This window comes from Polypterus senegalus, chromosome 8 (assembly GCF_016835505.1).
Source record: "Polypterus senegalus isolate Bchr_013 chromosome 8, ASM1683550v1, whole genome shotgun sequence".
Classification (NCBI taxonomy): Eukaryota; Metazoa; Chordata; class Cladistia; order Polypteriformes; family Polypteridae; genus Polypterus; species Polypterus senegalus.
In genome coordinates this window covers 117,073,538-117,088,018 of record NC_053161.1, presented here as the reverse complement: position 1 = coordinate 117,088,018, position 14,481 = coordinate 117,073,538, and the positions used below count along the sequence as shown (strand labels likewise).

Here is a 14,481-nt window from a genome sequence, read left to right as displayed (position 1 = left end):
ATCACCTGTAGCTCGCAAACCGTTTGATCTATTGATCTAAAATTTGGTACACATATACTACATGACTTCTACAGTCCGCTTTTTTTGTCCGATGATTTTTATTTTATTTTATTGTAGAATCAACTCTAGGCAGCGGGCAACAGGGCGGCCGTGTGGCGTATGTATATGGGCGCTGTTCTTATCCATACACCCTTTGCTGCCACTTCCTCTAACTCTTCATATCTTAAATCATTCTTGAGGCAGATTGAACACTTAAGTGCCAGCTTAAGTGAAAAATCAAGAAAAACGTACTGAGTAATTGCAACACAAAAACTGACAATCAGTTTTAACACAAAAAGATGCAGGCGGAAGAAGAGAAGAAGCGGGCAGCTAGGGTGGAGAAAAGGAGAGCTGCTCAGGATGCAGCAAGCACATCAACCTCTGAGCAAACGAATGGTAAACGTACAGAGAAGGAGCATGAAAACTATGAATGATCAAATCAAGTGTATTCAGTGTGCGTTATCTTGCAGTACTCCATTACTGGTATATATATTATAATAGCTATATACTCATGTGTATATATACAGTGGTGTGAAAAACTATTTGCCCCCTTCCTGATTTCTTATTCTTTTGCATGTTTGTCACACAAAATGTTTCTGATCATCAAACACATTTAACCATTAGTCAAATATAACACAAGTAAACACAAAATGCAGTTTTTAAATGATGGTTTTTATTATTAAGGGAGAAAAAAAATCCAAACCTACATGGCCCTGTGTGAAAAAGTAATTGCCCCCTGAACCTAATAACTGGTTGGGCCACCCTTAGCAGCAATAACTGCAATCAAGCGTTTGCGATAACTTGCAATGAGTCTTTTACAGCGCTCTGGAGGAATTTTGGCCCTCTCATCTTTGCAGAATTGTTGTAATTCAGCTTTATTTGAGGGTTTTCTAGCATGAACCGCTTTTTAAGGTCATGCCATAGCATCTCAATTGGATTCAGGTCAGGACTTTGACTAGGCCACTCCAAAGTCTTCATTTTGTTTTTCTTCAGCCATTCAGAGGTGGATTTGCTGGTGTGTTTTGGGTCATTGTCCTGTTGCAGCACCCAAGATCGCTTCAGCTTGAGTTGACAAACAGATGGCCGGACATTCTCCATCAGGATTTTTTGGTAGACAGTAGAATTCATGGTTCCATATATCACAGCAAGCCTTCCAGGTCCTGAAGCAGCAAAACAACCCCAGACCATCACACTACCACCACCATATTTTACTGTTGGTATGATGTTCTTTTCTGAAATGCTGTGTTCCTTTTATGCCAGATGTAACGGACATTTGCCTTCCAAAAGTTCAACTTTTGTCTCATCAGTCCACAAGGTATTTTCCCAAAAGTCTTGGCAATCATTGAGATGTTTCTTAGCAAAATTGAGATGAGCCCTAATGTTCTTTTGCTTAACAGTGGTTTGCATCTTGGAAATCTGCCATGCAGGCTGTTTTGCCCAGTCTCTTTCTTATGGTGGAGTCGTGAACACTGACCTTAATTGAGGCAAGTGAGGCCTGCAGTTCTTTAGACGTTGTGCTGGGGTCTTTTGTGATCTCTCGGATGAGTCGTCTCTGCACTCTTGGGGTAATTTTGGTCGGCCGGCCACTCCTGGGAAGGTTCACCACTGTTCCATGTTTTTGCCATTTGTGGATAATGGCTCTCGCTGTGGTTCGCTGGAGTCCCAAAGCTTTAGAAATGGCTTTATAACCTTTACCAGACTGATAGATCTCAATTACTTCTGTTCTCATTTGTTCCTGAATTTCTTTGGATCTTGGCATGATGTCTAGCTTTTGAGGTGCTTTTGGTCTACTTCTCTGTGTCAGGCAGCTCCTATTTAAGCGATTTCTTGATTGAAACAGGTGTGGCAGTAATCAGGCCTGGGGTGGCTACGGAAATTGAACTCAGGTGTGATACACCACAGTTAGGTTATTTTTTAACAAGGGGCAATTACTTTTTCACACAGGGCCATGTAGGTTTGGATTTATTTTCTCCCTAAATAATAAAAACCATCATTTAAAAACTGCATTTTGTGTTTACTTGTGTTATATTTGACTAATGGTTAAATGTGTTTGATGATCAGAAACATTTTGTGTGACAAACATGCAAAAGAATAAGAAATCAGGAAGGGGGCAAATAGTTTTTCACACCACTGTATAGGGAGAGAAATGTATAAAGAGAGAGAGAGACATAAAGTAGATACAGTAATACTTACAAATAGATATTGTATTGTGGCCTGCAAGGGGTCCACCGACTCCCCAAACCTAACACAGACTCAAGGCACAAGGACAGCACACCACATAGCTGGTATTTGGCTGTGGGAAACTCTTCCCAATTATTCCCCACAATAAAGCATGATACACAGGCTCCAATGAGCACAAATAAAGCACACTGCACTTTCTTTTCTTCTTCTTTCTTTTTTTTACCCTCTCTCTCTTTCTGTCCTTCACTTCCACTCCACTTCCTTCCTTGAGGCATTCCATGGCGGTACCCACTTAACCCAACAGGACTGTGATGAACTCCAACTTCTATGCAGCCCTGTGGGAATCCAAGGTACCACTGTAACCTTGAGGGGCTGCCATCTAGTGCTCAGGGGAAGGTAGTGTCCTGCGCACATTCTCTCCCTCAGACCTTCCACTATGATTCGTGAGTTGTGGTTGGTGTTTGGGCCCTTACCACTGTAAATTCAGTCATCTTCCAACCTGCTATATCCTAACACAGGGTCAATGGGGGCAAGGCAGGAACAAATCCCTGCGCAGGGTGCCAGCCCACTGCAGGGCATACACACACACACACCAAGCACACACTAGGGACAATTTAGGATCACCAACGCACCTACCCTGCATGTCTTTGGACTGTAGGAGGAAACCCACACAGACACGGGGAGAACATGCAAACTCCACACAGGGCGGACCCGGGAAGTGAACGCAGGTCTCCTAACTGCGAGGCAGCAGCGCTACCACTGTGCCACCGTGATGCCCCCCACTGTAAATTGCATTGAGCAAATAAAGAAAATGAATGCATGAATGCAAATTTTAATATTGTAACTACCTCATAAAAGAAAATACATAGATTTTTTTATGTTATATTGTGCATATTTTTGACTGTTGGACATTTTACAGTGGCACAACAGTTTGTAGTGAGAGCATGGTTGGTGGGGGCTCATATCGGAAAGCACCCAGAGTAAAACAAACTTACAGACAAAACAAAAACCTCACTATGCTGAATAGATTATTAAACACAGACACAATCAGATAGGACAAAATAAAACAATTCTCCAAGACCAGACTCCGAACATAAGATTAGCTTTTTCAAACATTTCTTAATTTAGTTGTGCTTATTGTAAATCATTACTTATATAATCTCCCCCATCAATGCTCCTTCTCACATAAAAATAATTACATCATGAATACACCTTTTCAAGCAAATTAATTCAATTAAAAAGTAATGCCCCCAGTGCTTATTTTAAGCAACATACTCATTCTACATTCATTGATTTTTGTTGGAAATAAACATACTTTTCTTTTGTAACTTCATTCACTACCATATATATTCAGCCATACATTTCATAATTATTTGATATTTTCATATATATGTATATTGTGTAATGTAAATTAATATATAGGTTAGCAAATATACTTGTAAATATATTGCAATCCAAACTATTGATGTTTGTAAACATTTTTCATTTCACATAATTGTGATTTTTTTTTTATTCCTGGAAGCAGAAGTTCTACAGGCCTGTAGTGATATCCTTTATTAGAGAATATTATAAACTTCTTTACCAAAAGGTTGCTGCCCATGGTTCTTAGCTTGGCAACTCAGTATCAAGTTGCTGATTAAAGGTGCAGTCATGGAGAACTGAAAACAGGCCAGGGGGCAAGATTAAGCTCTTGAGTGAGAGAAGTGGAAAAGAGTACCATGGAGTCTGTCATGGAAACCCAGCTTCTTAAGGTCTAAATAGGGCTCAAGGCTGCAGGGGTAGCCAGGTGGAGTTTTAGCAAGGTGTCTCTATGGCAAGGTAGGCTGACTCTAACACTGCAATAGATGTCAGATATAGTTTGAGTCTCAAATTTCAGGTAGAGCTGTGGCCTAGTAGTAAGGGGACACGAGAAAGATGGAGAAAAAGAGAAAGCGAGAAAGGGACAGGAAATGAGAAGGACAGAGCTTTTATTAGGTGTTCAGCCACCCCACTAGATAAACAATGGTTCTAAATAATGGTAGCTAAGTTTAAGAGAATGTCTTTATATGATTTTCTTCTCACTTGTTGTTATTAAAAATATATACTTTTTTCATTCTTATGGACTAATGGCATTGTTCTGTATATGGCGAAGCACCAAGGCAGCAAGTTTGATTTATCATATAGCCAGCAATTACTTTTCCCTTGTTTTATATGTTTCTATTATGCTAACATTGCAATATAAACAATATTTATGAATTTATTTTATATTTTATGTTTATCTAAAGCTAGTATTTCAAGGGTTACCAGGATGGTCTTTAATATGTCTCTTTTTACCCTTGGCTAGATCATCTTGCTGATTAAGGAAAAACTACACACCAACCTCCATAGCGTTCGTCAGATGTTCCGAGCTAATGACCCCAAAGGTGAAGGCAAGGTTTCCAAGTAGGTCATAAATTCTGAAAATCTTTCCACTGACACTTGCACATTGTTCTTATGTCTGGAAATGCTATAAATATGGAATGTTATTATCTATCATGTATGTCCAGTTCTAACTTATCCTAATGTAACCCTAGAATGAATGATTGACACAGGCACACTAAGTGAAAGATTTTAAAAAAGAAAAATGTTTTATTTTCTAATGGTAAAGATCTTTCCTAAGAATGGACTTTACTTTCATGTGTTGCAACACCAAATGAAGCAGTAATAGTGTGTCAGGGTGAATTCTCTTGTCTAACATGGACAGGACATTAGTAATAGACAGCATTTCAGTCTTAATCAGTGACCTCTTGATTAATCATAAAGCTCAACCTATATCACTGCCCTCAGTTCCTAAAGGATTTCAAATATATGTGATTGGCACCAGGAAAACACACTGGTGCAGGGATAAGTATTAATCCCTTACAGCTCCAGAGACTTCAACTCAATGTTTGTATTCCCACAGGTTCTCTTCCCATATATTCCAGTCTCCACTGACATCTTAAAAGTGTGTGAATCACTTTTTTGAAACACAAAGCTGGCAGATTTAATTGAGTATAGGTGTGGAAGTGAATGTGCCCTGCAAATGATGAGTGCCCCATACAAGGGCTGGTTCCTGCTAGTGCTCGATGCTTCTAGGATTTGTCTCCCTCCAGTGATTTTATATTGAAAATAACCAGTTTAAAAAAAATAATAATGGATAGATGGTGTGAGAGATGGCCAGGAATCTGGCCTGGCTGGAACACCCTCAACCCGGAAGGACAGGGGAAGACTGCTTAAACAGGGCATTGTCTCCCCTGGACTGCTAGATGGGAGGCAGACCCCCCCAGTGTTGCAGCAGCATCATGGTTTCCCACAGGGCATCATGGCAACTGAAGGTCTTGGACTCAGCTCCATTGGGTTCTGTGGGTTCCACCAGGGGGTGCTGGAGGGACTGGGGAGCCCTACTTAGTTTGGCTCTCGTCTCACTTAGAAGTGCTTCTGAGCTACAGCTTCGGAACACCAGAAATGCTTCTCGGTGTAACATGCCTGCCACACTTGAATTGAGTCTGAGTCAGGAGGAAGGAGAACAACACTTGTGTGTAGGAGTGTTGGCAGTGACCAAAGAAAGTGGAATTGCTGTTTGCTGCTTGTGTCTTGTGTTGTGGTTGTGGAGTGGGAATCACCTTTTACAAGAGTTTCCCATAATAAAACTTTCTCATTAATTTTAGACTTATGTCCGAACCTGTCTGTGTGGGGTTTGGAGTGCTGGAGTGCCCCCTAAAGTCCTCAATGCATAGTTCATCACAAAGTGCACTCACACTAGAATCTGACTAAGCAATCCTAATCAGGATCCCCTCTATTCACTTCATTAGAGGGAAATGGGCTACAATATGTGCCTTCCACATTAGTTGTCTTTTTTCTATCCTGGCAACAAGACTGTTTGTGGTAGGATTACCTACCTGTGGTGGAAACTATAGGACAAACTGAAGAAGTTTGCTCCTGAGGTTGACTATACTCATGGGTTTATAGCACCAGTGACACCTCCGAAAGAAGAACTAGGGAACTTGTAAGATACAACAACAACATTGCACCCTGTCATGTCTCTTCAATGTCAACAACTCAGAGAAGGCAGAAGTGAACACACTTTCTTTTTGAAAGAACCAATGGCCAAAAACCAATGCATTTATGAAGAAGGCTTTATCAAAAATAAGATCATCTACCAATGTACTAACCTTCCCACTAGCACATTGTTCTTATACCTGCAAATGCTAGAAGTGCAATGTAGAATGTTATTATCTGTCAGGTTTGTCCAGTTCTGCCTTATCCTAATATAACCCTAGAAACAAACAATGGATGACATAGACATTGTGAGCTTGTCATTCACACTCACACTTAACAAGTGTTTAATAGCCTAGCACAGTGGTGGCGAACCTATGGCACGCGTGCCAAAGGGGGCACTCAGAGCCCTCTCAGTGGGCACGCCGTCGCCCGAGCACAGAGTTCGTTACTATAAAGCCAGAGGAATGCGGGGCTGGGCTGCTCCCCTCACCGCTCCCCCTCTTCACGCGCGCCGGAGGACTTTTCTCACATCACCCGCCCCTCTGCCCAGCAGCCCAATGGGAGCGCGTCCTTCCTCTCCTGTCTGGGGTAAGGCGGGCAGCACACATGCTGCTTGAGGGTGCGGCACAGACTGCAGCCTTTTGAGTCTGTGATTCCCATGGTGGGGTTGGAGGGGATGTGGTATAGCGGGTCCACAGCTCAAAATTGAAAAGGCCAGTTTTAACAGATAATTGCCACACTCGCGGCTTAAAGGGGATTATGGTAGAGTGGCCGGAGCGGTTTCCGGGAGCTTTGTGATGCGGGCAGTCCTCGCTTAAGCGCACAGGTGAGGAGTCGTCCGCATCTGTAATTATTGCCGGGAGTTGCTAATCGCCACACCTGATCCACGACCCGTAATATATAATGGAAGCTTTGGGGGCGGAGCTTAATAGGGAAGACCTGCGTGAAACACTTGAGAGGATCGAAGGGATGACAAAGGACAGCACAGCACAGTTAGTTATGAAAATGAAATCCTTAAAGTGTGGAATTCTCTGCCAAATAATCTTAAGTCAATGAAGGCACTTGAGATTGCTTTCCTTACTTTGTTTGGAACATCTTATGCTTGTGCGCAGCTGTTTTCAGCTTTGAATTAAATCAAATCTGACACCAGAAACAGACTAACAGATGACCTGAGTGCTGCATGTGTTGCTCTCAAACTTACAAAGTATGAGCCAAGGTTAGACAAATTATCAGCATGCATACAACAGCAAAAAGCACATTAATTGTTCAAAAGCATACCGAATGCAAACTTTTACCTTTCAACAAAAAGTTGTTTGTATCATTGAAAGCTCTGTTATTATGTTTTTATTTTAAGACAAAAGATGTTAATGTATGAGTTGCTTTTCTAAACTAAAAGCTCAGTAGATAGACAGACAGAGCATCAGTATTGGCAGTTCAGTCCAATTTATCATCCAGCTGCACTCCCAGGTATTTATAGGTCTGTACCCTCTGCACACACTCACCTCTAATGATAACGGGGTCCATGAGGGGCCTGGGCCTCCTAAAATCCACCACCAGCTCCTTGGTTATGCTGGTGTTCAGTTTTAGGTGGTATTCAGGTTAAATTGCCATGTTGGCACTTTGCGATAAATAAGTGGGTTTTGGATTGCAGTTTGGGCACTTGGTTTCTAAATGGTTCGCCATCACTGGCCTAGCAGAACAACCATTAGTCAGCAAACATCATTAGCACCTACTGTATGCGCCAATTCTGTTTTGCTACCTAGAATATTAGTGGGCAGTTTTACTCTGATCTGACTGTAGCACTGACTGATGACCCTAAGGAAGATACCCAAATCCTGCTTGTAGGAGTGGTTGGTATAACCAAAAATCCATATTAAAACTACTGAAGGTTCTGGCAGATTCCATTGTAATATAATGGGGGGCTGTCAAGAGGCAGGGCCTGTTAAAGCCCATTGCAGCACTTTTTGTGTGATTTTGGGCTATACAAAAATAAATTGTACTGTATTGTATAATTGTATTTTTTAGATTGAAATGTATTTGTTAACAAAATAACTAAGGTATTAATGATTATTTGTACACACATTAGTCAAAATATTTGTTAATGCTCTGCTATTCAAAATAATTTGAGACCAGATATTCCGTTATTCTGACTTAAACTGTTAAAAAAGGGGCTTCTTCCTCATTTCCACATTGTTGCGTCTGCCAAGCAAACACAAAACATGCCTTCTTCCTGCCCTCTCTCTTCTACAAATTGCTTGCCTGTCACATCATCTTCATCAGTATGGAGTCACAGTGGGCTGAAGCCATCATCGACTCACCAGTCAGGTTGTACTGCACATCACTCTGGGTAATATTCTTAAATTCTGGGTAGGCTCACTTATTACACATAGTACACATAAAAGTCCATACACAAGAAATTACCTTTAAAAACTAATGCACCAACACATTTGCACATTTTGAGATAGAATGTGTTTGTGTTCATGTTTAAATGTGTTTGCAAGTTTTCTAGTAATCTTTTAGCATACTGCTAAAATGTTTTTTCTCAAGAATAATTTCATCCGGTATGCTGGAACAACTGGTATATCAGTCAGTCTTACCTGCTGCAGGACTTCAGTAAAAAGGTTGTGCATGACAACAACACAGGTAGCAGTGCTATTTAAAAAAGAAGATGGGGAAAGGAGTAAATCAAATACCATTATCTTTCTAACCAAATGTGTGGAACACAGCCTTGTTGTCATCACCATCACCCTAAAAATTCAAAAGACAATGAGACTGTAGCTCTGATCAAAACACTGGCATCTGCTAGACTGTGGAATTGTCACCATTCTTAATTGGAGGGACGCATGGGCTATAATTGGAATAACATATTGCGCTGTAGATCACTATGCAGTTTTCACAATCATGAACTTTTTGTGAGCCTCTAAAAATTGTTAGTGCTCAAGGGCAAGCAGCTTGAAACTCAAAAACAGATTTCTCCAAGAACCCACAAAATAAGGTCTAATTTTAGGTATTCCTTGTCTACTTAATTCAAAGACTTCACTTTCTCTTAAACTACTGAAAAGCAGTGGAGAGCTTTCTCAGCTATCATCCATGGGCTTTATACTGAAACATTGCTCATACCTCACAATAACACAGGGCAATTTTCATAAACACAAAGCAGAAATTCAATACCTAGTAGACCTATTAAAAGAGGAAAATTTTTTTGCGTGAAAAATTAAAATCACTTCCCAACAGGTAAAGTATTAAGAACACCAGCTAAGACCCATAGGATGGTCCATAAGTTTGAGGCAATTGAATTGCACCTACATTTTAAGAGATCAGTGTAAAGTTGTGTACTAACAGAAATATCCCACCAGACCTCACAAATGGTAACATTACCAGCATCTTCATGATGGACAATAAATTTTAATGTAATGCTTTCCACCAGCATAAAAATTCTTGCCCTTGTGCTTGTATATCACATGCTATCATTTGCCAATAAAATCCTTTTTGAGTTCCTTTTTGAGTTCCAATGCGGCTTCAGATTATCCCAAGGCAATGGATAGATGGTAATTATAGACCCATAGGAAAAAACAAAAGCTATGCATGGTTTTCATTGATCTAAAAGGGACCTGGGACAACATGAGGTGGTAAACCCATCCAGAAGGACCTGTCTAGATTTAGATGTTCTACCAAATTCATCATTATCGTCAAGCTGCTACACAAACAGATGACTGCATCTGTGCTCCGCAATGGGACAGTAAAAGATATTCATCATCTGAACCATTTCATACAACTTTGTGCCATTGCATTAAATTCTTTTACCATTTACATCCAATCTTTTACTTCTGATCTCTGACCATCCTAACTGCTGTGTTGAGATTGAATACCAGTCTAATGAAAAGCTCCTTAATCTGTTCTGAAGTGGTCGGCAACCTACAGCACGTGTGGCCACGGACCGATTTTCAGTGGCACTCTGATTGAATTGAAATTTAATAAAAAAATCTATTTTAATTATAGCGCATGCATTCGCTTCGTCACCTATGTTTTGTGAATGCGACTCATATGTAAATGGAAACCATATGTTCAGTGCAGACTGTGGTATGTTAAAACAAACCTCTTATTACTAAGTAATATACTGCACTAAAATCTAATATAGAAAGCAGAGTCGATGTATGTGTGTATGTTTGTTTGTCCTTTATACAAATCTTCACCGGGCGTTCAATCGCCACCAAACTGGGGATGGGGCTCCTTTGTGACCAGGAGGTGGTCATGGGGTATGTTTGGTTGGGAAAAATGTTCATAGTGAAGCGCAGGGCACCTTTTCACTGACACAACATTCGGCACATGTCCCAGGCAATCCCATCTCACGTACAAAACAATTACAGCTGCTACTTCAAGAGCCTATGAAACATCTGAAGAAAGGGAAGGCAGGCTGTCTGCTAACAGGAGAAGGGCTGCTGATGCAGGAGTGGATGAAACATCTGAAGAAAGGGAAGACAGGCTGTCTGCCAACAGGAGAAGGGCTCCTGATGCAGGAGTGGATGAAACATTTGAAGAAAGGGAAGGCAGGCTGTCTGCCAACACAATACGATTTCAGTGTTGTTCTTTCTGACTGACTGGTGCTATTTGTTTGTCCGCCATACAAATCTACACCAGGCGTTTGATCGCCACCAAAATTAGGATGGGGCTCCTTTATGACCAGGAGGAAGTTATGAGGTATGTTTGGTTGGGAAAAAGTCGATGTGTGTATATATGTTTGTTTGTCCTTTATACAAATCTGCATGATGCGTCCGATCACCACCAAACTGGGGATGGGGCTCCTTTGTGACCAGGGGGAGGTCATGGAGTATGTTCGTGGTAAAGCGCAGGGCAACTTTTCAGTAACACAACGTTCGGTACAGGTGCCGGTATTTATCATCGACAAGATGACCGCATGTTGCAACAGAAGTTAATGGCTGCGCCATCTAGCGGCACAGTTGGTCCTTGTGCGTTGCTCTTTACCAGTGTTTCTTTAAATTTCCAACAGATGGCAGAAGTATCCAAGTATGAGAAGGCCGACTGCTTTCATCGGTTGAAGGGGAACTGCCGTATGGATGTAAAACGTGGCTGACCCACAAAACGTGACTGGCTTTCCGTATTTGTGGTGCTATTTGCTCGCTTTTTGACTCATAGTACGATTTTAGTCTTGGTCTTTCTGACTGACTGATGCTATTTGTTCGCTTTGCGACATATTGTAAATAACGTGCATTCATCTCACTGTGGTGCTTATTCTGTACGTAATACCATGTAACACATTATAATTGTCCTGCTTTTCACTATTATAGCCATGCCACTGAAAAAATTATGTAGAATTAGAAAGTCCACTTCCGCTGCCAGAAAAAAGTCTATTTCAAGGGCGTCTGAAACATTGCACACGACGTGACAATATTTTCATACCAACAATTCCTCTAATTCCAAATGATTTACCCTTTAATTTCAAACTACTACAATTTCCTGTTCATTTGGCTTTTGCTATGTCAATTAATAGCGCTCAAGGTCAATCACTGCAAGTTAAAGGCATCAATTTGGAAAATCCACGCTTTTCTCACACACAACTCTATGTATCATGTTCTAGAGTGGGCAATCCTCAGAATTTGTTCATTTTCGCACCACAGGGCAAAACAAAAAATATACTGTATCCAAAAGGCTCAGGAATAACCACTTATATTACCTATTACAATAAAACTTCAATCACAAAACTGTTTATTCTATTTCTATGTTCTGTTTCTTTCATTTGGTAAATTCACCGGTTATAGATTCCCGGGCAACGGCGGGTACTCCAGCTAGTGACTCATAAATGACAAAAACTTGATGTTTGGTCTTTTCAAGTTTCTTGGATGAATGAATATGGATAAGTACAACAAAAGGATCGTGCTGTGTGTGCATCATGCTGTGAAAGTCTCATGTTTCATACGTCAAGTGTACAAAGACATTATCAAATTAAACATCAGTTCATGTTTAAAAACTCTGATGAGAAACATGAAGCTCTAAAAACGGCTGTTTCTGGCTTTAAGAAACAAACTACTTATTTTAGTCAAATAATTGGAACCAAAAATAAAGGCACCGGATGCAGTTATACAATTGCTTTACATTAATTGATTAATAGCTCTGATTAATAATAAAGAATGATTAATTATATTAGAATTCTTGATCATTTTTTCTTATTCAAACAATGATTTTGTATTGAAAAGACTTGAAATTTATAATTTGTAATACAATTTTTAATAAATGTGTTGAAAATTAAAATTTGACAAAACATTCTTTTCACACATGATCCTATGTACTGTATTTTAAAATATTTCAAAAGTATGCTCATTATAACTGGACCAATTTTGATACTATATACAGTATAACAAAATTGGTAGAATTGTGTCGGTGCGCGGAATAACATTGTAACATAGGTTTGGCACGACACCGCTGAAAGGTTGACAACCCCTGCTATACTGCATTAATTATCAAAGCAAAAGTGACTAAGATGATAGGTGTTGACCTTCCATATGCAGATGACTTTGTCATTTTTTCCCAGTCAGCGTAAGAGCTGCAAAGTACACTGAACGTCATTAAAGACTGTTCCTCAGTATAGGGGAAAAGGTAACCCTTTATCAAGGTGACCAGGTAAGTAAGCTCCCAGCAATCACCCTCCAGAGAGAAATGCTGCAGTGGCTGTTGGGCACTTTCCATAACTTTGGCAACCACCTTTTCCAAAAGACAACCATGACCTAATGAATCCTGAGGTGCCACATGATTCATAACGTATCACTCTACATTAAGACTGACAGCCTTTGACAGAACTAAGACAGTAGCTTGATGATTACACTTCTGAGCCATATAATGTCAGACAACTAACTTCAACAGCTGTCTTCATTATTCATTTATAGTACCAGCTATTTAAATGGGAAAACATTAGCATTCGACTTAACAAAAAATAGTAGGTGCCATTGTTTTCTTTTCAGTAGAATACATTACAAATATAATAACATATTAATTTCAAATAAATAAATATGTTTTGAAAAAGATAGTAAACATTGATCATGATGTAAAGGAAAGGTAGTTTTTTTATTTCATGGCTATATTATGTAAACACTTGATAATGCTATCAAGTTCAAATTCAAGTTCATGTCATGTGTACATAGTGCTATGTGATTCTTAATTGCATGTCTGTTACAGACTAGTGACAGCAATATAATACATAACATCCAAAGAAAACAATACCATGTATTAAAATGACATCAGATGGTAAATATTCACATATCACTTATGCTCATGCAGCTCTGGTTTTGCTAAAGAGTTCTGTTGAAATCAAACATATTAATACCAGTTCAGCAAAATGAAGGCTGACTCTCTTCTGAGTGGCAGAACTAGGCTGTCTGAAGGAAGCAGCAAGGAAAGGGAATTTGCCTAAAATGCTGGCTTTCTTGTTAAATATATGATATTTTGCTCAACCAAGAGTACAAGGCTGATAACTGCTACCGTGCTTGATAAAGTGTTGTTGAAGACTTTTTCCCACCAGTGCCATTTGATAATTCTGGATATATACATTTTATTTACTTTATTGTTTAGGCTTAAATGAATTAAAAGGCCACCTTTTATCAAATACTATACCTCAGTACAGTGTCTAATCAAATTGATGTAACATAGAGATTTATAAATGAAATGCTGAATGGAGTCACCTCTTAATACTGCTCACATAAAGATGCATGCCACCTGGTAACAAACAAGGGTGTGAACTAAACTTATTCTACTTTTGTTTCTTTGTGGCAGAATGGTGAAAGAAAATATTAAGCCAAAACAGTTAATTTAGTTTTCTTTTACTGGATGCCAAATATTTAGCCCTCCTAACCAATAGTCCCTAATAGTAATTATACATTTTTTCAGCATGAGCAGATATGTTTTATTGTTTTTAAAGTCATTTTTTTGTTTTCTGTCAGGGAGGCCCTTACCCGCATTCTTTGGAATTTATGTGGATTTCTTACTTCTCAGCAAATTAACAGCATTTTAAGCAGGTAATTCTCAATGGTTTTCAGTGTTGTCTTATTTTACTGCAAACGTACAATAGAAAAGTTTCCATATTGTTATATTTGTTGCTTGCTCAGGGTACTACCGTATTAAGTGTGTCCAATTTTAATCTGTAAGAAAAAATGGATGGATGGATCAGTAGTGCGCGCTTTCCTGTGAAATTTACACCTATACATTTTCTGTATCTCCACTTTTGCTGGTAGAAGATACAGACCCCTAAATAATCAT

At 39.6% G+C, this 14,481-nt stretch overlaps 1 protein-coding gene across 2 annotated transcripts in view; it reads left to right on the top strand.

The window, feature by feature from the left end:
- Positions 1-14,481, top strand: part of LOC120534249 — a 125,472-nt gene that overhangs the window by 26,375 nt on the left and 84,616 nt on the right. For both annotated transcript variants that reach the window (XM_039761683.1, XM_039761682.1), the window contains 2 exons: positions 4,544-4,641; positions 14,166-14,240. In XM_039761683.1, coding sequence (XP_039617617.1) covers positions 4,598-4,641; positions 14,166-14,240 — 119 coding nt within the window. In that variant the 5' untranslated portion in view covers positions 4,544-4,597. The remainder of the gene's footprint in view (positions 1-4,543; positions 4,642-14,165; positions 14,241-14,481) is intronic.